This window comes from Fusarium verticillioides, chromosome 5, assembly GCF_000149555.1.
Source record: "Fusarium verticillioides 7600 chromosome 5, whole genome shotgun sequence".
NCBI classification, from domain to species: domain Eukaryota; kingdom Fungi; phylum Ascomycota; class Sordariomycetes; order Hypocreales; family Nectriaceae; genus Fusarium; species Fusarium verticillioides.
The window spans coordinates 935,400-954,607 of NC_031679.1; the positions used below are offsets into that span (position 1 = coordinate 935,400).

General features: G+C 49.1%; 10 protein-coding genes across 11 annotated transcripts; 6 read left to right on the forward strand and 4 right to left on the reverse strand.

Annotated features, from left to right (window-relative positions):
• Nucleotides 1-767: 767 nt before the first annotated feature.
• Nucleotides 768-1,172, reverse strand: FVEG_15180 (hypothetical protein; the record flags this gene model as incomplete). Its single annotated transcript, XM_018904299.1, has 1 exon — nucleotides 768-1,172. The coding sequence occupies one exon, from the start codon at nucleotides 1,170-1,172 to the stop codon at nucleotides 768-770; it is 405 nt and encodes a 134-aa protein (XP_018747042.1).
• FVEG_03106 (hypothetical protein) lies at nucleotides 817-3,331 on the forward strand. The gene is made up of 2 exons (XM_018890691.1): nucleotides 817-2,628; nucleotides 2,684-3,331. The coding sequence occupies exons 1-2, from the start codon at nucleotides 1,353-1,355 to the stop codon at nucleotides 2,953-2,955; spliced, it is 1,548 nt and encodes a 515-aa protein (XP_018747041.1). The 5' UTR covers nucleotides 817-1,352; the 3' UTR covers nucleotides 2,956-3,331.
• Nucleotides 3,332-3,923: 592 nt separating this feature from the next.
• On the forward strand, nucleotides 3,924-5,862 carry FVEG_03105 (sphingolipid delta-4 desaturase). The gene is made up of 3 exons (XM_018890690.1): nucleotides 3,924-4,486; nucleotides 4,552-4,830; nucleotides 4,884-5,862. Exons 1-3 carry the CDS (start codon nucleotides 4,319-4,321, stop codon nucleotides 5,559-5,561), a joined length of 1,125 nt encoding a protein of 374 aa, XP_018747040.1. The 5' UTR covers nucleotides 3,924-4,318; the 3' UTR covers nucleotides 5,562-5,862.
• FVEG_03104 (hypothetical protein) lies at nucleotides 5,586-9,126 on the reverse strand. Of its 2 annotated transcripts, none has more exons than XM_018890689.1 (8): nucleotides 8,527-9,126; nucleotides 7,557-8,432; nucleotides 7,431-7,501; nucleotides 7,357-7,379; nucleotides 7,240-7,298; nucleotides 7,074-7,189; nucleotides 6,892-7,020; nucleotides 5,586-6,839 (listed from the first exon to the last, which is right to left on the reverse strand). In XM_018890689.1, the coding sequence occupies exons 2-8, from the start codon at nucleotides 7,594-7,596 to the stop codon at nucleotides 6,405-6,407; spliced, it is 873 nt and encodes a 290-aa protein (XP_018747039.1). In that variant the 5' UTR covers nucleotides 7,597-8,432; nucleotides 8,527-9,126; the 3' UTR covers nucleotides 5,586-6,404. The 2 variants fall into 2 exon arrangements, with proteins under 2 accessions (XP_018747039.1, XP_018747038.1); XM_018890688.1 differs by having other exon boundaries at nucleotides 7,557-8,475.
• Nucleotides 8,084-10,597, forward strand: FVEG_03103 (hypothetical protein). Its single transcript, XM_018890687.1, has one exon. The coding sequence runs from the start codon at nucleotides 9,728-9,730 to the stop codon at nucleotides 10,475-10,477; it is 750 nt and encodes a 249-aa protein (XP_018747037.1). The 5' UTR covers nucleotides 8,084-9,727; the 3' UTR covers nucleotides 10,478-10,597.
• Nucleotides 10,598-10,871: 274 nt separating this feature from the next.
• FVEG_03102 (hypothetical protein) lies at nucleotides 10,872-12,588 on the forward strand. Its single transcript, XM_018890686.1, has 4 exons — nucleotides 10,872-11,174; nucleotides 11,221-11,434; nucleotides 11,492-11,642; nucleotides 11,692-12,588. The coding sequence occupies exons 1-4, from the start codon at nucleotides 11,093-11,095 to the stop codon at nucleotides 12,196-12,198; spliced, it is 954 nt and encodes a 317-aa protein (XP_018747036.1). The 5' UTR covers nucleotides 10,872-11,092; the 3' UTR covers nucleotides 12,199-12,588.
• Nucleotides 12,103-13,386, reverse strand: FVEG_03101 (60S acidic ribosomal protein P1). Its single transcript, XM_018890685.1, has 4 exons — nucleotides 13,137-13,386; nucleotides 12,970-13,047; nucleotides 12,749-12,884; nucleotides 12,103-12,692 (listed from the first exon to the last, which is right to left on the reverse strand). Exons 1-4 carry the CDS (start codon nucleotides 13,203-13,205, stop codon nucleotides 12,646-12,648), a joined length of 330 nt encoding a protein of 109 aa, XP_018747035.1. The 5' UTR covers nucleotides 13,206-13,386; the 3' UTR covers nucleotides 12,103-12,645.
• A 479-nt stretch (nucleotides 13,387-13,865) lies between these two features.
• Nucleotides 13,866-16,561, forward strand: FVEG_03100 (hypothetical protein). Its single transcript, XM_018890684.1, has 5 exons — nucleotides 13,866-14,601; nucleotides 14,659-15,062; nucleotides 15,117-15,283; nucleotides 15,331-15,730; nucleotides 15,780-16,561. Exons 1-5 carry the CDS (start codon nucleotides 14,385-14,387, stop codon nucleotides 15,951-15,953), a joined length of 1,362 nt encoding a protein of 453 aa, XP_018747034.1. The 5' UTR covers nucleotides 13,866-14,384; the 3' UTR covers nucleotides 15,954-16,561.
• Nucleotides 16,150-17,089, reverse strand: FVEG_03099 (hypothetical protein). The gene is made up of 4 exons (XM_018890683.1): nucleotides 16,753-17,089; nucleotides 16,644-16,699; nucleotides 16,422-16,576; nucleotides 16,150-16,370 (listed from the first exon to the last, which is right to left on the reverse strand). The coding sequence occupies exons 1-4, from the start codon at nucleotides 16,920-16,922 to the stop codon at nucleotides 16,329-16,331; spliced, it is 423 nt and encodes a 140-aa protein (XP_018747033.1). The 5' UTR covers nucleotides 16,923-17,089; the 3' UTR covers nucleotides 16,150-16,328.
• Nucleotides 17,090-18,193: 1,104 nt separating this feature from the next.
• Nucleotides 18,194-19,094, forward strand: FVEG_03098 (hypothetical protein; the record flags this gene model as incomplete). Its single annotated transcript, XM_018890682.1, has 3 exons — nucleotides 18,194-18,444; nucleotides 18,497-18,773; nucleotides 18,831-19,094. 3 exons carry the CDS (start codon nucleotides 18,194-18,196, stop codon nucleotides 19,092-19,094), a joined length of 792 nt encoding a protein of 263 aa, XP_018747032.1.
• Between the last annotated feature and the right edge of the window lie 114 nt (nucleotides 19,095-19,208).

The following is a 19,208-nucleotide window of genomic DNA, read 5'->3' on the forward strand; positions in this document are numbered from 1 at the left end:
TTTTCTTTGACACTAGCGATTGCATCATTCCTGGAGAATCGGGCCATTCTTGATCATCTCCCCGTGAGCAACGGCGATGAAGAACAAGGCTCAACGGCTATCGAAAGAGGGACCGATTGAAACATTCGGGAAGTCTTCACCAAGGAAAGGGTTCCCAAGTAAACATTTTGATGAATTGACATCGATGTGACGTTGGGCCTGCATAAGCCTGCAGCGAAGATCAGAACCTCAATTGCTTGTTGTTGGTATGGCTCAAGCATCCTTCTCTTTTGAGCTCAGATCAATGTTATCACAGCTGACCACAATCACATCCGATCATTCACCGGTCATCCACCTGGTCAACGCCTCATCAATAGTTGATTGTTGCTCACTATCCGGCCGAATTGCGTGCGATCTATCAGTATCAGCTTGCAGGAACAGGCTTGCAAAGTCGGACTCGCCTCCATCGCTCATGTACGTAAAAGCTACGTTATGCATGCACCACAGCCAAAGACCCCACGCGTTGGAAGACAGTGCTCCAGTCAGGAATGTTGAAATCACCTTGTTTTGGGCCCCTGCCAGGCAGCAGGGAATACATCTGGGATCGACCTGACGGAGATTCCGGTGGATTTGCTCCTTGGGCGATGATGCGACGCAATTGGACCTCTACTAGCTGACGTGCAGCTTCAGTTTGGGTCGTCGGGGTTGTTAGAGGTCTGGTACGGATGTTCGGCACATGGCGTGGACCGGGTGGGGGCCCCGTTCGCCGCTCCGGATAGATTTGCGGCCTATGGCTTCGCTTCATTTGTCTGTTCATATCTAACGTTGGTTGTAGGCATTTGGCGACACTCCGGTGTGTGGAACATCTGATCCATCGTGAGTGGTGTGTTGTGTTGCAGTTTGTCCTCAATTGCTATCCTAGCGTGAGCTTTGATAGATGAGAGGGCCAAAGAGGATCGATATGGGCGACGTCCGAGGGGCTCGATGAAGAGACTGACGACTAAAAGACCCCATATCTGGTTCAGTAGTGAGCTTCTACGCCGAGGATGGAAGCAGGCTCTGAACCTTGTTTGTGCGACCAACAACCAAGTTGGTAGGGATCGTAGGATCGTAGGATCGCAACCTTGGTGTGGTATTATGTCTGAGAATTGAGATCTTCTCACCCTCTTTAAATGCAGATCGTCTCCCAGCATTTTCTTTCGCTCACACCTAGCAGTCGCCTAGTTTGTGATTTGTGCCTGGCCCACCTTTCTTCTTTTGTTCTTGTTGCGATACCGTAACATCTTGAACTTGGTCAGCTGGTGTTTGAATTCAATACAACACAACACACCTTCAGCCTTGATAAGCTCACACTCTCCTCCTACGCTGTCATAATGGCTGAAAAGATATCTCTCGGTTCTGGAGGCGGAAGCCCTGACCCAGAACGTCGTCAATCTGAACTCCAAACTCCTTCGTCACGATGGGCGTCTCTGTTTGGCGGCGAGGGTGTCACTGCCGGGCCTCGAATTGCTCAATTGCCCGAATTTGTGAGGCGTGATCTTTCGGACTCTGAGGATTCAAGCTCTGCCATTCTCAACAAACAGCTGGCTGCGGAGCAGGGAGAGCAGATCCAGTACCGCACTTGCTCATGGCAAAAAACTGCTGGTCTGCTTTTCAGCGAGTACATTTGTCTTGCCATCATGAGTTTCCCTTGGTCGTACAGTGTCCTCGGATTGGTGCCTGGCATTATCCTGACAATTATTGTTGCTCTCATCGTTCTTTACACCAGTCTCGTTCTCTGGGAATTTTGCCTCCGCCACCCGGAGATGCGCGATGTTTGCGATATTGGACAGATGCTATTTTGGGACAAGAAGTGGGCTTGGTGGGCAACTGCTGTGTGCTTCATTCTTAACAACACCTTCATTCAAGGCCTCCACGTTCTGGTTGGTGCCAAGTACCTCAACACCATGACTGAGGCCGATGATGTTGGTAGCTGCCGGACCGTTATGTTTTCGGTTATTGTTGCTGTTATCAGCTGGGTTTGCTCTCTGCCCAGGACGTTCGACATGATGGCCAAGCTCGGAACAGCATCGGCTTTCTTCACATTCGTTTCCGTGCTGCTCGCTGCCATCTTTGCTGGTATTCAGGACCACCCATTTGGATACGATCCTGCAAAGCTGGGCGAGCCTATCGTTACAGCTATTCCTGTCAAGGGCACGACTTTTGTGAATGGAATGTCCGCTTTTCTCAACATCAGCTACACTTTCATCGGCCAGATTACCCTTCCCAGCTTCATTGCAGAGATGCGAGATCCCCGGGACTTCCCCAAGGCTCTGTGGGCGTGTACGATTGCTGAGATCATTGTTTTCAGTCTCGTTGGAGCCATCGTATATGCTTATACCGGCAATCAGTATGTGACCGCGCCGGCTTTCGGTTCGCTCGAGAATGTGTACAAGAAGGCGGCCTTCTCGTTCATGATTCCTACAATCATCTTCCTTGGCACCCTCTATGCCTCAGTATCGGCTCGCTTCGTCTTTTTCCGACTCTTCCGCAACTCCAAGCACTTGAACAGCCACACTCTTGTTGGTTGGGGATCTTGGAGTGGAATTCTTCTTGTGACCTGGATCTTTGCTTTCATCATCGCCATGGTCATCCCCTTCTTTAACTCTTGTAAGTACCCGAAGAAGAGTTATTGCATCGGTCGTTGCTAACCACTACCTTCTAGTGCTTTCCGTTATGTCGTCTCTCTTTGATAGTTGGTTTGGCTTCATTTTCTGGGGAGTTGCTTATTTCAGAATGCGCAAAGCTGATAAGGAAATTGGACGACGACATGGCAAGATCGCTGATCTTACCGGAAACATTGTTAACCTCATCTTGATTGCGATTGGTATTATGTTCCTTACTGTTGGTACATATGCCAGTGTACAGGGCATTATCGACCAGTACGAGGCTGGCACCGTGGCTGGCGTATTCTCGTGTGCGTCCAACGGTCTTTAAAGGAGGGGAGCAAAGGGAGAAGTTGTAGAGAAACACGTTATGCAATGATACCCGAGCTGGAACAATACACGTGGAGTTGGTCTTTCTTGATCGAGACGATGGTGAGCTGCTTTCAGCTACGATCGATCCCGTTATGGCGTACACGAAGTTGTAGAATTGGAACCCTCATGATGAATCATTGAGATAGAAATTGACATGTCGTAGATGTTGAAGTAAAGTTGAAGTGGAGGCTGAGGCTCTGCCTGAGCTGAACCTTAGCTCGACGCCCACGCCAACCAGTTCTTGCCAAGAACGCCCAGAACTTGTTGTCACATGCACTTTCTCCATTGTTGCATTTTCTTTCAAGCATACTCATATAATAAATTGCTGACACAGTTCAAGTTGAATGAGAATTAGTGATGCAAAGTTGTTGCTGACTCCAACGTATAGTCTAGCTGTCGACTCTAGCATTTGACAGAACTGGCCTACCTTGGCATCTGGTGTATTCGGATGGAATCTTAGTTTCTTAAGCAGTTAAGCAATCCCGAACATTGAAATTGACGCTGAAGAAGCCTTCCATTCATTACATATATTTGAACGCAAGCTGAGTATTTGGAAAGAGACACGTTGGCATTATAGTATTCGTATTCGCACTCCATGGGGCTCAAGAATCGCATTCTGTTGTATCCTCGTCGTGACGGTCCACCTATCAAGGGAAAAGCCCTACCAGATTGCCGCAATTATGCATTTCGCCAACAAGATAGAGAGAGATAGAGCTAGGAAGTTTCCAAGAAATACCGAATAATCGTATGGTCCTGGTGTTTATCAACGGAAATTGACGGTCCCGAATGGCACCACTCGAACCATTTCCCCTCTTGTCGTTCGACAACTGGGTTCAAAGAGTTTGAAGTTTTTAATCAATATTTACTTATTTATTATTGAGGCTAGAAGCAAAAGTGACACAGCCAACTCAGCGCAGTGCAAATTAAAGCTACTTGAGCTATCACTGTTGGGTAATGCAGCTCAATTGCTTATGATACACACAAATAAAGCTCATCTCATATGCCACGCCATACAATTTGCCTCTCTGAATGGCTTGCCCAAACATGCCCCGCCTTCGTGAACCCCTCAAAAACCATCCGCCTGGTCCCCACCCGCCAAATGTAGCCCCTAACCAACCCCTCATTGGCCAGAATCCCAATTAACATTTGGACCTGGATTTTCACCGCCTTCCACGTAGCTTTCTCTGGCCCCTGTTTCCTGCGCCGCAGCTACCAAGGAGGCAAATGCATCACATTCTTTTCTAATTCAACCGTCGTTGCACTTTTTCGTTCTTCGCGGGTTTAGACTTTCTTTCACTTTCTCCTAAACCATCGAAGGAAAGATGCCTGCGACGAATTCATCTACGGTCACTTCGAGGGCAAAGGGCGATAGCCCAAGCCCAGCTCCTGCGGCAGTCGAAGGTGCTGATAAGAGCCACGATTTCTTCTGGACATACACTGAGGAACCTCATCGAACTCGCCGTCTCGCTATTATCAAGGCTCACCCCGAGGTTCGTGCTCTGCTGATTGGCCCCGCTGTGTCATGAAATGTCGCTAACCTGGCCTCCATCTACAGATCACCAAGCTTTGCGGTCCTGAGCCTCTCACGAAATGGGTCGTCCTCGGTGTTGTCTCTCTTCAGGTCTTCCTCGCATGGATGCTCCAGTCGACTCCTTTCTTCTCATGGAAGTTCTGGGCTGTCGCCTACGTCTTTGGGGCCACTGCCAACCAGAACCTTTTCCTCGCCATCCACGAAATCTCCCATAACCTGGCTTTCCGAAGCGCCCGTCTCAACCGTCTGATCGCCATCTTTGCCAACCTTCCCATCGGTATTCCTTATAGCGCTTCGTTCCGAGTATGTGACCTAGATCGCGTTTCGATATCTGAAATGATGCTAACACTCTACAGCCATACCACCTTACCCACCACAAGTCCCTCGGCGTCGATGGCCTTGATACCGATCTTCCCACTGCCTTCGAGGCCTTCGTTCTGGATTCGATTCTCGGAAAGGCCTTCTTCTGCACTTTCCAGATCTTCTTCTACGCCTTGCGACCCATGGCCGTCTACCGCGTTCCTTTGACTGGAGTCCACGCCCTCAACATCGCTGTCCAGGTCGCCTTTGATCTCGTTCTCCTAAAGTACGCCTCTGTCAACTCTCTCCTCTACCTGCTGCTCTCCTCCTTTTTGGCCGGGAGCCTTCACCCCCTGGCCGGCCACTTCATCGCCGAGCACTACGTTTACGAGACCGTTGCTCCCTCCGCTCGCGACCCGGAGAACAAGATCCCTGTTCCCGAGACCTTCTCTTACTACGGACCCCTCAACTGGTTTACCTACAACGTTGGACTTCACAACGAGCACCATGACTTCCCCGCTGTGCCCTGGACTCGTCTTCACAAGGTGCGCGAAATTGCTCACGAATTCTATGATGACTTGCCCCGCCACGAGAGTTGGTGCTATGCCATCTGGCGTTTCATCTTCGATGAGAACGTTGGCATGAGTTGCCGTGTCAAGCGTAAGCAGGGTGGACGCCTTGTCGGTGGTGGTGCTGTTGCCGACTGGAAGCAGTCCGAGATCGAGTCGATTTAGAAGCAACGCGAAAGTACATATAATTCGTTGTAATGCAGCTGTTTTTATTCATATTGTGATACGGGGTAAAGCATATCAAGGCCATGATCAACTCGAAAACTGGCCGCTTTTGGTAGATTTTTGTCTGAGCTAGGCAACATAGATTCAGGCAAATAGACCATAGGACACAGATATTGCATGGCGTTAGGGTATGGACAAATACAATGTTTTGAGCGATCACAAAACTCAGAGACCGACTCTGTGACGTAACGAGCTATCACCATTTGGTTTATGTGCAACGACTCTAGACGTTCAGTCCGTAATAAGTAAATACTCGAGCGGCTAAGCTTACAGTTGGCCGGAAAACACGAAAGATGAAAAGGAGAGTCGATGAGAGATACAAGTTAGAACTCCGAATTTATCAGTTAACGCAAACAGAATAATACGACACAAGAAAATACGAGAGCCGCGAGAGGCTCAAGGTAAGAGTGTACAGTCAAAGCTCCCGCCTCGGAAGCCACATCCTCCTCCCATCGCTTTTAAACTCCCCAACGAAGCTTTCGTCCCCAGCTGCAATGCGTTCAAAGCCCTGCTGACCGAAACCACGTTGGCCCAGAGACATGGTCCACTGTCCCCAAGGTACCCTTCCCAGTGGGTTTCGATTCGTACTGAGCTGCGAATCCTGCAGTGTTACGCCGATCGTATGATATGCTTCCTGATCCTATGCTTTAGCCTCGCTGTACGTTGAAGATTTATGCATCCGGGGATCCCAAGTCTCCGGCTGAGTTCTCATGAGCGTCGTCAAGCCTGTCTATTAGTTTCGTTTGTCGAAAAGACCCAAGGGCTGTCACTTTCTCCTTAATTCTAGAAGAAGAAGTAGGCAAGCAAGAAGCTGACCAAGCAAAGAATGGCCGCCATTTGCACAGGAACACCTTCGACGGTTTGGGTGACAGCTTGGGCGGTCTGGGCGAGAGGTCGTTTGTCATCATCGCTGGAGGCGGATTTGACATTGCGCTGTCGAAGACCGCTATCCTTGAGAGCTACAAGCTGCTGTTCGGCCTGGGCAAGCTTAGCCTTAAGCTCCTCATAGGTCAGCTCTGCAGTCTCCTTGATGGCCGTTGTAGCTTGAGTGATAGTGCTCTTGACTTCGGAGTCCTCGTAGGTAGACTTGGGTTTCTCATCCTCATAGGTGGATTCTTTGGGCGATTGGTAGGGAGGGGGTGCTGCCGAGGATGAGGGCGACTCGTCTCGAATTCCAGGTGAAGAAAATGTACGCGAAACGTCGGGAGTGTCGTTGATCTAGATTATGCCATTAGTTATCAACCTCTAGATCCGAGTCGGCGAAACATACACCGTTGGCAATAGCTTGCTTGTTAGGCGTGGAGATAGGCCGGTTGGGAGCTTGGTCGGCCTCACCAGCCGCGAGCCAGTTGACTCGAATCTTGCGCTCGACAAGGTGGGCTTTATCGGTCGTTTCAAGCTGGCGATTGAGTCAGTTTAAAGTCCAGATTTCGGGATCGATTGGCTACGTACGACATTGGCAACGCTGGCAAACTCCTTATCGGCGGTAATCGGGGCGGACTGGACAAGGAACTTGTCACGGCACTTAGCGTCAGGAGCGGGATCCTGCTTCATAGCCTGGAGAAGGACTAGGTGATCGTTAACGGCTGCCGGCATGCGCTTTTAGGAGCAGACTCACCAGAGACATCGAAGCTCTGGCCGGCCTCGATGCGGCCTGCATTTGGTCGAACACAGTATCTAGTGAGGAGACGTCAGGTATGCGATCGGAATGGCTTGGCTTGAGGGGCAAGCATACTGTTTGGGAGCAGTGGTCTTGACCTGTTCTTTTTATCAGTAAATCCGTCGCATGAGAATCGCAGATCTACTGACCTTGAAAGCCACGGGGGTAGGGTTGGGGTTCTTTAGAGTCAAGGTCTGGGAGACCTCGGTGGTGAAGGGGCCTAGCAATCATGTCAATCCTCGGAGATCCGTCATCATCCATCGCAGATCACGCACGTCTAAAGGACAGCTCAAACGGCTCGATATCGACCGACATTTTGGCTTGTTATCGTGGTAGCGGTAATAAAATGCTGAGGTTGTTATGGTTTGTGGTATCGCGCGATGGTTCCTCGGCGGTAACCAAGTGGAAACGTGGCAACGGGAGGTAGAGTACAGTATGAAATGTCGTTCGTTGATTAGCAAAGGGGGGGAGTTTGATTAAAGGTAGGTTAAAAGTATAGCAACACGAGGCTGCACCGAGTCGATAAGATTTGAGGAAGTTGGTCGCGTGGGAGAAGGAAGAAATTGGTGACGAAATGAAAGATTAGTAGCAGTGGAGTGTGGTGAGTTGAGTTGATTAAGGTATGTATAGGTACCTGGAAGGGGAATGGAAGGCAGGTTGACGTTGGTTTGTGTCTTGGGGATCTCCTACGACGTAATTGCTTCTGCTATGGCGCACTATTCCCAGTTGAGCCGGCTCAACTTCAGGTGGTTGCTACAGGGCGCACGAGCCATCAGGGGGCTTAAACTCCGCTATCAGTCACTATTGGACCTCGTCTGCTCGCCATTGATTTCATGGACATCGGTTCCATTGATGAACCGTCGAAGCCACCACATAGGTACCTTATTCTTATTCAAACGTCATCTTTTTCCTTTTACCTTTTCTGTTTGCTCCGTTGTCCTGCAGTTGTCCACCATCTTTCCAAGTCTCCGTTTGCTGTCCACAAAAAAGGGTCTAGCTGGTCCACGATATGCAGGTCCTTGTATTGGTAAGCACCTGAATGGTTAAGCGTCTCAAATCAGGGAAGTGAGGGTATCATGGCACATGGTTTTAGAACAGATGCGGAGGGCCGAGGCAAACTCGAGGTAACGCAAGGTAAGGTAGCGTCAGAGCTTGGCAGATTCGTTAGCGCAGCCGTCATGAAGTTAGAACTATCTATTCTTTGTTGAGCATTGACAAACAATCTCGAGCAGCTTTGATACCCACCTCCAAATTCATTGAAACATTAAAAGACAAGGGATGAACATAATCATCTCTTGTGTCGAGAGCAAGTAGCATCAATGGTTTGGGACCATCAAACGAAGATGATCTTTGCAATATCCGCCGAATGAGTTGGGAGACTGCGTCGTTATTTGTAACTCTTGAGCCAAAGAAACTCGAGACCATTTGACACGAGGACCATAATAGTTGTTCAGGAAGCGTTCCAAGTTTATTTGAATAGACTTGTCTCAGCACCCTCATCAATCGCAATCGAGGTCTCGAGTTTTCCCACATTCTTTTCTAAGCTGAAGAAGTACCCTCAAGCGCAACAGTCATGGAATAGTATCATCGACTTGTTCCTCGGAATTCGGAATTTGCTGCCCAATGTTCGCTGCATTTTCTCGAACATTTGAGACTCGACAGGCTGTGCAACTCCAGAACAAAAATTTCGTCAAAGTGGTGAAACCTACAGTGCAGTTTATTGACTCTAAATGCTGACAAGAACGTGGTCAGCTCGTGGGTGGTGGCAGTCGGTAGTTATAGGGCTTGGGCTGTGTTGCAAACATCATCAACCGTTGCTCAACTCCGGCACGGGAATGCCCTATTGATGAACTTTCGCGGCTGGCGCGATGAACGACTTGACTAAACATCACGACATGTTAACCAATCGCTCACACTCAAACCTACATACCTTAGCTTAGCAACTGCTCGAGGGAGAACACGACGGCTAAAAATATCCTAAACATTGAATTCCGACGCTACGGATAAGTCAGACTCAGCCTACCACAGTCCTCCAAATTCAACAAAAAGGTGGATTGCTAGGCTCACAGGAACGCCATCTACGGGTAGGACCCTCGTATTTGATCGACACGAGGCGGTGCCATGGGCGGCTACTCCATTTCTGTGCTCCTACGTTACAGTAGGAGTAGAGAATCATCCTGCGGCTGACTGAATTCTTCTGGAACAACCGCTTATGGCGCAAATGTGTGTGTGCTGCTCCTGTCTTAAAAGGTTGCAGTAGGGCTATTCGGCACTTGGCTTTGGTATTTATACGAACAGATCTCCAGAGTCAGGTGGACTGAATTCGTGGAGATCACCTCTTTATACGATATCCAGATAGATCTCTCGTATCTCTTGCAGTATAATACTCGATATTAACCCCAGTATTGTTTCAACTTATCCTTGCACAACTCTCATCACTTTCATCATGGGCTGCAACAACTCTCGCCACATCCTCGAGATGGAATCTCGACCTATCCGTCCTGTGACCATCTCCAGCCATTCAGTTGGCTCTGTCATGGCTCCCTCGTCCATCTTCCAAGACTTCCCTGAAACCTCAGAGTTGAGTCGACAGCAGATCATCGACGCCTTCCAACACATGGCCGAGTACCTGAACGAATGTGGCACATACGTGAACTGTGCTGTCGTTGGTGGTGTTGTAAACGCACTTTATCTGCGTCACAGAGAGACAACTCCCGACGTCGAGTTCCTTCTTCACGATCCTGCCTCGAAAGAGTACATCACACTCAGCAATGCTGCTAGTTTCGCCAACAAGAAGGCTCAAGGAACTCTCGGAGAGCAGTGGTTCAACAACTCGATGCAAATCTTTGTGCCTCGAAACATCCAGCTCGATATTCTTCAATGGGCCAAGGAACAGCATGAAGTCATCTTCGAGCATCGCGGTAACTACGGCGGCCTCACAGTTTACGCTGCCCCATGGGACTATGCGTTGTGCAGCAAACTCAACAGTCTCTACGACAATATCCGAGCTGATGATATGGAGGATGCAGTCGCATACCTACATCGATATCTGACTCTTACTCGCCAAGAGTCCCTCAATGGGAACCAAGTTAACGACTGGTGCAGGAAGTACCATCAAGATGTTTCGCGAGATGTGCTGAATCGCCTTGGAGAGGCGTATGCTCGAAAGCACGGTAGCGGGCCGCTTCAGTGGTGAAGCCGGCTGTAGGAGGATTAAGGATTTGGCTGGATGTTAGATATAGATGGCATGAACTTATGATGATACCCAGCTCATTAGCGAGCGCACTTAATGATAATACTTGTTTGAATCGGTAGATGCGTTTGCATATTTGAAGTTTGTAAGCCTGTGGTCTTGGGAAGCTTGTCTCTCGTACATGTTTGTGTTTGAACGAGCATAGGTTTCCCAGTTGTCGAGTATGTCGAACTGTAGGAAATAATGTCTCAAGTTTTACTATTCATCATGAGAAGAGAGAGAAATCACTACCTGTATCGGAATATCTAGGTATCAGTCATGATTATGCCCGTGCTTAACCGTAGTAATCCCGGCGACGTCACTGAGGCAGCGGCTTGAATGACGTTCTCAGGCTTTACCTAAGCTTTGGTCTCAGCATCAAAGGACAACTCAGTGCAAAGGCATATTCCACTGTGTATTCACGACTGGGATTTTTTTTGCCTGTCCCACCAATTCTCTGATACTCAAATAATCAAAACTCCGTCTCTTCATTCTCTCATCTTCATCTACTCAACTCATTAACAGTTGCCCCTCATCCAACCCCACTATCACCAACTGTTACCAAACAACACCGCCAACATGCCTTCTGATCTCGATACCCTGCTCGATATGGGCTTTGACAAGGAGCGCGCTGAGATTGCCGTCAAGAAGACTGGAGGCCGTAAGTTACACTTTTCGAATGACTCGTTCCAGGCTAACTTTGGTAGTCCAGGGCGCTCTTCAGTGGCTTGAGGATAACCAGGACAAGCCTATTGATGAGATCAAGGCTGCTGCCGCTGCTAAGGAAGAGGGTGATGACGAGGAGGACACGGAAGCCAAGATTGCAGAGCTCGAGACCGGCACTGCCAAGTCATTGATCTGCAATGATTGTGGAAAGAGATTCAAGAACCATGATCTGGCTACCTATCACGCGACCAAGACGTATGTCAACCTGACCCTACCATCTTCTGGGGAATTTTTGGCTGACTGAGACTACAGCGAGCACACTGACTTCTCGGAGTCAACAGAGGAGATTGCACCTCTGACCGAAGACGAGAAGAAGGCCAAGCTTGAGCAACTTCGCGAGCGCCTCGCCGCCAAGAGAGCTCTTCAATCTGTCAAGGACAAGGAAGATCACAAGCGCAACGAGGTAACAAAAACATTCAGTCGTATCAATCTTCAATTCTAACCTGTCATAGCAAATTCGCCAAAAGTCAACCAAGGAGAGCCAGGAAGCAAAGGAGGAGCTGGCCCGCAAGCAAGCAGTCAAGGAAGCGGCCCAGAAGCGACAAGAGAAGCTCGAGGACCAGGAAGCCAAGAGGCGCATCAAGGCAAAGATCGAGGCCGACAAAGCTGAGCGACGCCGAAAGGCAGAGGAGGCCAAGGCAGCTCGTGAGGGTCGAGCTCCTCAAGTCGAAGCTGCCACTCCTGGTGGCGCTGCTGCTGTGGCGGCCGCATCTAAGCCCAAGAGCAACCATAACGAAGCCCGACTCCGACTACAGACCGATGGCGGAAACATCACCAAGACCTTGCCCGCTGAGACGACATTGTTCGAGCTGGCGCAACAGCTACAGAGCGAGACGGGGAATGCTGTGTCTAGCTTCACGACTACGTTCCCTCGCAAGACCTTCGAGGGTGACATCGATTTCTCCAAAACCCTGAAGGAAGCGGGATTGGTCCCGTCATCGGTCCTGGTCGTCAAATAAATTTCTGACGTAGACATGAAAGATTGTGCATGGCGCGGCGTTGGTGGGGACATGGAAGATGAAATCTGTACCGGGAGTACTACGAAGAACAGAAAAAAGTCCTTTAGGTAGAAGTAGAGCAGACAAGAGGACGACAAGATTCGTCCTGATCACAATCACAATCGCCAGCACTCTGGCGAGATAGTCACACTTTGAAGAGACCCCAGTTGAACTCAAACCACCCATGGCGGGACTTTTTTTTTATCAGAGCCGTATGAATTGACCAATTCTCCCTCCGCGAAACTCCGTTGAGTGCGTTCCTCATAGCATCGTATGTAAGAAGCTCCTCTGTCCAGGGCGCAGGTTACAGTGCCCGCCCTCCATCCTGTATGATCGATCGATTGATAACCCCGAAGCCATGCAGTCGAAGTACAAAGAACAAGGAAACAGTCGTAGCGGCGTAACTTCTTAGTCGAAGAGACCGAAGCCCATGTCCTCGTCAGACTCCTCCTTCTCTGTAGTGGTTGTCAGCAATCCGCAGTCAGTCGTCGAGCGTCGTGGGTAGACATACCCTCCTCCTTGGCCTCCTCAGGAGCAGCCTCCTCAGCGGCACCACCAGCAGCGGCGGCACCACCGGCGGCAGGGGCAGCACCGCCACCGGAGCCGACGTTCACGAGAAGGTCCTTGACATCCTTGCCCTCGAGAGCCTATTCAAATAAAATCCGTCAGAAAACCGAAGTCCTGGAGATATGGGTAGGCGCATAAAAGTCGCTGGGGTTATTCGGTTCGTACCTTGGCGAAGATGGAGGTCCAGATGGGCTCAACCTCCTCGACCTTGGCGGCCTTGATGAGGGTCTGGAGCTTGTCGGCCTGAAAAGTCGCGATGACGATGTTAGCTATCAATAACCTCAAACACGCACACACAAAAGCGTCGACGGAATCGCGGGGTTAAAACGTACGGTGATCTCAACACCGTCGTCGGCGAGGATCAGGGCCGCGTAGGACGAAGCGAGCTCGGCGTGAGACATTGTGAATGATTTTGACGTGCGGGTGGGAGATTGTAAAGTCTGCACGAAGTCGAGTCGGTTGTAGTTTGAAGTCGGGATATCACCAAATGGGCTTACCACAGAAAATCTGGTCGAAATTCGGCTGGAGGGCTTCAAGACCTAAAGGAAAAGTGGAGGCAGGAGCGATCGATGTAAATTAATCCGCTCCGTGGGTGCAAAAGAGTGAGTCACGCCTTTGATTGGGTGCGAGGTAACGAACCAATGAGGTGTGTTTCCAAGAATGCAATGGATTGCGGCGCTTTTTACCCCACCTTTGGAAAACACAGACATCATAAGAGCATTGTTTGTGAAGATATGATGATAAGAGTAATTACATTTTTGATACCATAAACGGCAGAGTATACAGACCTATAATTGCCTGACTGAATAATATAATTACCAACCTCGCTGATTTCTGATTGATTATCACTGATCAAGACCAATCCCCCATCAACTCCTTCTTCTCTTCCTCTCCCTCCCTTGCCCACCATCGCTAGGTTGTTGGGAACCTGCCCCCCCCCACTAGCAAGCAGCCCAGCTTAGCCGTTGTCGTCTGGCTCAATGCCGTAGCGAAGACGTAGGGCGCACCGCGCACGGTAGGTAATAGGTGAAGTGACTGCAGGACCTGATAGAGGGGTCGGTCTAGGCCTTCTTTCCAGTTGCCATGATTAAGTGACAGCATCCATACGTTCTTGGTCGAGACAAAGACGGGAAGGGCAGGCAGGTCCAGCTGAACTGAACTGAATTGAACTGAAATGTAACCGTGATATCGTTTCTCCACGATCTACAATCCGCTAGTCAACTTCTTCCATCATCAACTATTTCGTCTTCCATTGCATTCTCGGTTCCGCATTCTCTCTCCAGACTATCATTCTTCATCCACCGCTTAATCAACATCTTGTGACTTGTATCGCGCCTACGTGAGTTAGTTTATCACGACCTCCCCACCAAAAGCCGACTCAACTTCCCTGGATCTTGAGCCCCGCCGCCACTCGTCGACTTTCGTCACTCGTCGGAGCCTCGGAGACCTGCGCAAAGCACAATCAACAAGCCAACACACCTCCAAGCTCAACAGTGACAAACTGCTCCTCTTTCAGCCCTTTACATCACACAAATCTCTACGACACCACCATAAGAAGCTCGGAAACGGCATCTATCGACATGGAGACTCCAGCGATCCCAATGCCGCGGGACCCCCGGGAGCAAGCTATTCTCGAGAAGCTGCAGCTGGTCCGCGATCGCCTACTGCTTCTGAAACAGGATCGCACAAACTACATTCGAACTCAAGATGTCATGCCATTGTTTGATGAGACCATGGATCAGGTCAAGGAGCTGGCGATTGTGCGCGCCGAAACAGGCGATAAGGAGGAGAACAGATGTATGTCGCCGTCTTTGTCGCATCCGAATCCCAGTATACTAACAAGTTTATTTCCAGTGGACAAGGTCTTGGAGAGCTGCTTCCAGCTGCTATCCCTATTCTATCTGACGATCGGGCGAAACAATGAGGCACCGGCAACATACGCTATGACTTCAACTGTCAAACGATTACTCGACCACCTCACTGAGGCTGAGCTCTACTCAGCCAAGGATCTCGGAAGCATTCAGTCCACACTTGAAGATCTGTCTAAAAGCATCAAAGATGCCGCCACTGACCCATCGCCCGACAAGCGACACCCTCCATACATGCTTGCACTACTCGAGAACCGCGTTGCGCTCTGCAACTCAACCTTGGCGCGACTTCAGAAGAGATTAGAGCGGCTGCCAGATTACTTACTGGAGGCTCATGAGAAGCTCATTTCGATCCTGCGATCTATCTCGCTGGCCAACACCAAGTCCAAGGTAAACGAGGCTGGAATGGAATGGAATGTTCCGAGATGTGCTAACGTTGCCTAGTTCTCCACATCCGAGGTCAAGAAGCTAAAGAACCAAATCTTGGAAATTGGCGAAAAGCACAATAACGGCACATTTACCGCAGAGGATGGAACCTTGGAGGAGGGAGGCGAAGTGCTAAAAGACTTGTACCTTCGCTGCGTCCGCTGGTCGGACATGGTTCTTGAGAGGTGAGATGACCAACATTTTTACATGAATATACACTGACACTTCAAAGACAAGGAGAAGTAGCTGAGCAATGGCGACCAATCTACGACCAGCTCATCCAAATTCGCAACGACCTTGAGAAGCTTTCTCTTACACAAGCATGGTCGCTTCGAGAGACGGATCTGTACGATTTCCAACGGCAACTTGACAGAATTGATGAGAGCCGACAGAACGGAAACTGGGTGGACGACCGTGGGCGACCAGCCGATCTCTGGACGCAACGCACTTTGCTCTACTTGATCCGAAGGTCGTATGCGTACATCTACTCGTTTATGCTGGCATCCGAACCAGTGTCTGAAGCCCTGTTGCCTGTTTACAACCAACTGCAAACACTGAAGCGTTGCCTCGTTGAGGTCAAGAAGAATGGGGGTGTATCCTCTGTGCGGGAGCTTTACCCCTACAGCATGAAGGTATGTTGATACATCGTGATATAACCTGGATATCTCTAACATGAAACAGCTTAACTCCTTAGATAACATGAAAGTTGACGGCAAGTTTGTGGTTAATGGCGACATCCCCGAAGGACAAGGCAGTGTTACTGGACTGTTGGCCGAATGCTTTGATCTCAACTACGAACTGAGAGTTGCCGCCGAAGAAGCAGCCGAGAGTCGCTCGAATGGCGGCGAAGCTTAAACCACGTATGATTTTGGTGGCAGGCCATACCAAAGCAGCATGGATATGTCAGTGTACGATGGCGTTTACTATCACTTGAATTGGAATTGGAATTTTGTAGGTCAGATAGCTCTTCCTCGCGGTTTTTTGGTAATAGCTTTAGCTCGCTTTCATCGGGCTGGTAATGACATCGGTATGCAGGGGTTGTTGAGGGCTGGTATTGTTAGCAAAGCGGTATGGAACGAATGATCACAAAGATTCGAGGTCAGCAACCGACGGATGGACAACAGGAACATCATGGTAGCGGATCATGATAACCAGCATGAATAGTATCAGTTCACTGTTTTGAAAAGGGTCTCTATCGTGGCTCTACGGGAATGGTATTGGCCTTGTGCATTAGTTCATTCTGAAGGCGGCCTTGAAGGGGTAGATCTGGACCTGTATATCACATTAGCAAATTGTTTTCGAATGGATTCGCGCTCTATTTACCTTGTCCATGTCCCAGACGCCTGATGTAGCATAGATGTCTTTGCTGAGTTGCTCTCTGACCTCTTCTACGGATTCAGCGATGCAAACAAGGGTACTGCCGGCAAAGTCGAGGCTGTCGACACTGTCATCTTTGGGGACACCGTTTAGAATGGCACCTAGACACAAAATTAGTCTCATTGTTATGATCCAACATCTAGGTCTGTTTGGATGAAGAATACACACCTCCCATCTTCCAGCTTCCATTCTCAACATTAGGAACCATGTTCTTGAAGTGGGTTCTTCGGCCTGTTAGCTCAAGCCACATATAGTGAGATATCAGAACAAAGCTCACCCTCGAACCTCGAGTCTCTTCTCTCGAACATTGGGCTTGTCATGGACGACAACGAGAAACTCGTACTTTCCGGGAGGGACGGTAACAGATGAGGAAGCCATTGTTCGAAATGTAGTGAAGCGAGGTGCAATTCTAGCTCTAGAGAGTGAGAATGCAAGACGAGAGTTCATGTTTTCGGGTTATGGTGATGTTGTATTTATGTATCGAACGGAGGATGAGGTGGTACTAGTATGGAGATGGGCTCCGAGTTGCGGGGTGGTGATTGCCGTGATTGGCGGGGTAAGTTTGAAGGGCGTAGGAGTTGACGATGATAGTGCGCCTTTGGGGTCAAGGAGTGGGTTATCGTGTCTTGGCCTATACTCGCAATGCTGGGGTTTGTTCTTCTCAGTAGAAGTACTTGAATTGGTTAGAATAATGAACTCAATGGTTAACTGTGCTCCCAAGGGTCAGAAATACTAGCAAATGTATATGCGTGTTAGATGGCAATGCCGTCAGACCAGCATTATTGATAACCTATACATCCGACCGGGTAGTTCCACTGGGGCAACTATATATGTACAACAGGAAAGCGAGGGATACAAACGTTTCTGACTGTTACGAAAATGCTCTCTCTGTGGCTTTGTTCCTACAGTGTCGTCATATTACAACCTACGAAGGAGAAACGAAGGGCAGTCTCATCGCCCTTCTCATCCCCAAGCCTCGATTAGCCCTCCTCTCAAAAGCAACTGATTCGGAAGAGGATTCCAAGTGAACAAATAACTAATATGATCTTGGTATGGCCTACTCGAAAATTAAACGAAGTAAAGTATCCTATAGTCTTTAGGGTAGGATCGTCACTTACAGCCACAATTTGCTCGCTTCTGGACGACGGTTCTAGGTCATTTAGCTCTCAAATTTGATGCCTACTTACTCCATGCACAAATGATTAGTTTTGAGGAACCTCACGAGTTGGAGCAGTCCTGGTACTCTGACACAGAAGTTGCCTTTGCCGGAGCATTGGGGGTTATTGGGTGGAATATAGGAGATTACGAGGCGCAGGGAACATGGCGCGAGGAGCCTCTGCCGTAAACCCGTAGTCTTCCACATGCTGCTACACAAATGAGCCGCCGATATGGTATAGGAGATATGAAATTACGTGAGAATCTTAAGTTGTTAGTCGTGATCGTCGAAACCAGTACAACTCCGCCACAACACTATCATCATCGCTTACATCTGCTCCAGGCTACGTATGATTGGCCGAAAGACGATCTCGTCGAATTCATTTCCTTATTGGGATTCGACGTCGAAATTGGCTTTCATAATGAAGAAGGGCAGTGTTGAAGAGGCAGCCAGGAATGGAGTTGTGGCAATAGTATAATAATGTAGCAACGTTCGTGCTCTTGGTGGTTTTGATCGAAACAGACATCACGGCTCACCTACAACCAACAATCATCCTCTCGAAATGACAGACTCTATCTCAGCGGCTAAACTAGCCATTTACATTATTCTCCTCCAACCTGCTCTGTACTGCCTCTTCAAGCATGGAAAGACTGGATTCATAGGATGGCTTTACGTCCAGATATTCTGCGTACTCAGAATTGTGACTGGTGGCATTGGTCTTCATGAGGCCAACAGTTCAACTGGATCGATTATACTCAACAGTATTGGCCTCTCTCCTTTGCTGCTGGCCGCTTCTGGGATCTTGCATGAGGCGTAGGTACTCCTATTTCCATTGACGTTCCTGTCTTTACTAAAAGTCATTTAGTCGTCGTGGAACAAACCCTAGACTGAACAGAAAACTTGATATCATTCTCGAGATAAAGTATCATGGTCTTGTTGCAGCAGCTATGGCTCTCATCATTGTGTCTGTCGTAGGGTTGCAAGATGGCGACTCGGTTTCCACCAACAAGACCTTGCTCGAGGTTGCTTCTGCACTCATTGCCTTAGCATGGTTTCTGCTGGCGATCTGGGCTTTATGGTCCTTTGGAAAGTGTCAATCATCTACGAACAACGGTGCATCTTCCTTTCGCGGCGGGAAGCTGGTAAGTTGAACACCCTACCATCACCAAGATTGAAACGTAGATACTGACACTTCCAAGCTCATGTATGCAGTCTTTATCAACCTTCCTCTCCTTGGACTGCGCCTTGCCTATGGTATCGCATACCTCCAGCTCAAGATATCACACCCAACTTCAGGTTTCTTGACCTCGAAAGCAGTTCAAGTCTGTCTGAGCGTTGTACCAGAGATGCTGATTACGACGATCTTCCTCTTCGTTGGAGTTATGACTCGAAATTTGAAGCATGAGATCAAGAAACTAGATTCTGCTCTTCCAGTTGGCGACGAGTACGAGATCCATAGGTGACTAGTAGAGGCGTAGGTGATGGGTGCATTGTTTATATATTGATCAGGGTTTGGTATTTGATTGACTTTATCTGTAACGGAAACACAGGGCCAGACATTCAGCCAATGATGTTGG

What these genes read in the sequence shown, in the direction of transcription:
- FVEG_03104 (XM_018890689.1), bottom strand. Translation starts at nt 7,596, where the DNA reads ATGTCGGTCGATATCGAGCCGTTTGAGCTGTCCTTTAGAC. An exon ending in AAGACCACTGCTCCCAAACA is followed by an intron (nt 7,299 to 7,356) that starts GTATGCTTGCCC and finishes TCTCCTCACTAG; the next exon opens with ATACTGTGTTCGACCAAATG. An exon ending in CCAGAGCTTCGATGTCTCTG is followed by an intron (nt 7,190 to 7,239) that starts GTGAGTCTGCTC and finishes ACGATCACCTAG; the next exon opens with TCCTTCTCCAGGCTATGAAG.
- FVEG_03102 (XM_018890686.1), top strand. Translation starts at nt 11,093, where the DNA reads ATGCCTTCTGATCTCGATACCCTGCTCGATATGGGCTTTGACAAGGAG. An exon ending in CGTCAAGAAGACTGGAGGCC is followed by an intron (nt 11,175 to 11,220) that starts GTAAGTTACACT and finishes TAACTTTGGTAG; the next exon opens with TCCAGGGCGCTCTTCAGTGG. An exon ending in ACCTATCACGCGACCAAGAC is followed by an intron (nt 11,435 to 11,491) that starts GTATGTCAACCT and finishes CTGAGACTACAG; the next exon opens with CGAGCACACTGACTTCTCGG.
- FVEG_03103 (XM_018890687.1), top strand. Translation starts at nt 9,728, where the DNA reads ATGGGCTGCAACAACTCTCGCCACATCCTCGAGATGGAATCTCGACCT.
- FVEG_03101 (XM_018890685.1), bottom strand. Translation starts at nt 13,205, where the DNA reads ATGTCTCACGCCGAGCTCGCTTCGTCCTACGCGGCCCTGATCCTCGCC. An exon ending in ACGACGGTGTTGAGATCACC is followed by an intron (nt 13,048 to 13,136) that starts GTACGTTTTAAC and finishes GCGACTTTTCAG; the next exon opens with GCCGACAAGCTCCAGACCCT. An exon ending in GGACCTCCATCTTCGCCAAG is followed by an intron (nt 12,885 to 12,969) that starts GTACGAACCGAA and finishes TTATTTGAATAG; the next exon opens with GCTCTCGAGGGCAAGGATGT.
- FVEG_03099 (XM_018890683.1), bottom strand. Translation starts at nt 16,922, where the DNA reads ATGAACTCTCGTCTTGCATTCTCACTCTCTAGAGCTAGAATTGCACCT. An exon ending in AAGAGACTCGAGGTTCGAGG is followed by an intron (nt 16,700 to 16,752) that starts GTGAGCTTTGTT and finishes AACAGGCCGAAG; the next exon opens with AACCCACTTCAAGAACATGG. An exon ending in GCGTCTGGGACATGGACAAG is followed by an intron (nt 16,371 to 16,421) that starts GTAAATAGAGCG and finishes TGTGATATACAG; the next exon opens with GTCCAGATCTACCCCTTCAA.
- FVEG_03106 (XM_018890691.1), top strand. Translation starts at nt 1,353, where the DNA reads ATGGCTGAAAAGATATCTCTCGGTTCTGGAGGCGGAAGCCCTGACCCA. An exon ending in CATCCCCTTCTTTAACTCTT is followed by an intron (nt 2,629 to 2,683) that starts GTAAGTACCCGA and finishes ACTACCTTCTAG; the next exon opens with TGCTTTCCGTTATGTCGTCT.
- FVEG_03100 (XM_018890684.1), top strand. Translation starts at nt 14,385, where the DNA reads ATGGAGACTCCAGCGATCCCAATGCCGCGGGACCCCCGGGAGCAAGCT. An exon ending in TCGGACATGGTTCTTGAGAG is followed by an intron (nt 15,284 to 15,330) that starts GTGAGATGACCA and finishes GACACTTCAAAG; the next exon opens with ACAAGGAGAAGTAGCTGAGC. An exon ending in TTTACCCCTACAGCATGAAG is followed by an intron (nt 15,731 to 15,779) that starts GTATGTTGATAC and finishes AACATGAAACAG; the next exon opens with CTTAACTCCTTAGATAACAT.
- FVEG_03105 (XM_018890690.1), top strand. Translation starts at nt 4,319, where the DNA reads ATGCCTGCGACGAATTCATCTACGGTCACTTCGAGGGCAAAGGGCGAT. An exon ending in TTATCAAGGCTCACCCCGAG is followed by an intron (nt 4,487 to 4,551) that starts GTTCGTGCTCTG and finishes CTCCATCTACAG; the next exon opens with ATCACCAAGCTTTGCGGTCC. An exon ending in CTTATAGCGCTTCGTTCCGA is followed by an intron (nt 4,831 to 4,883) that starts GTATGTGACCTA and finishes AACACTCTACAG; the next exon opens with CCATACCACCTTACCCACCA.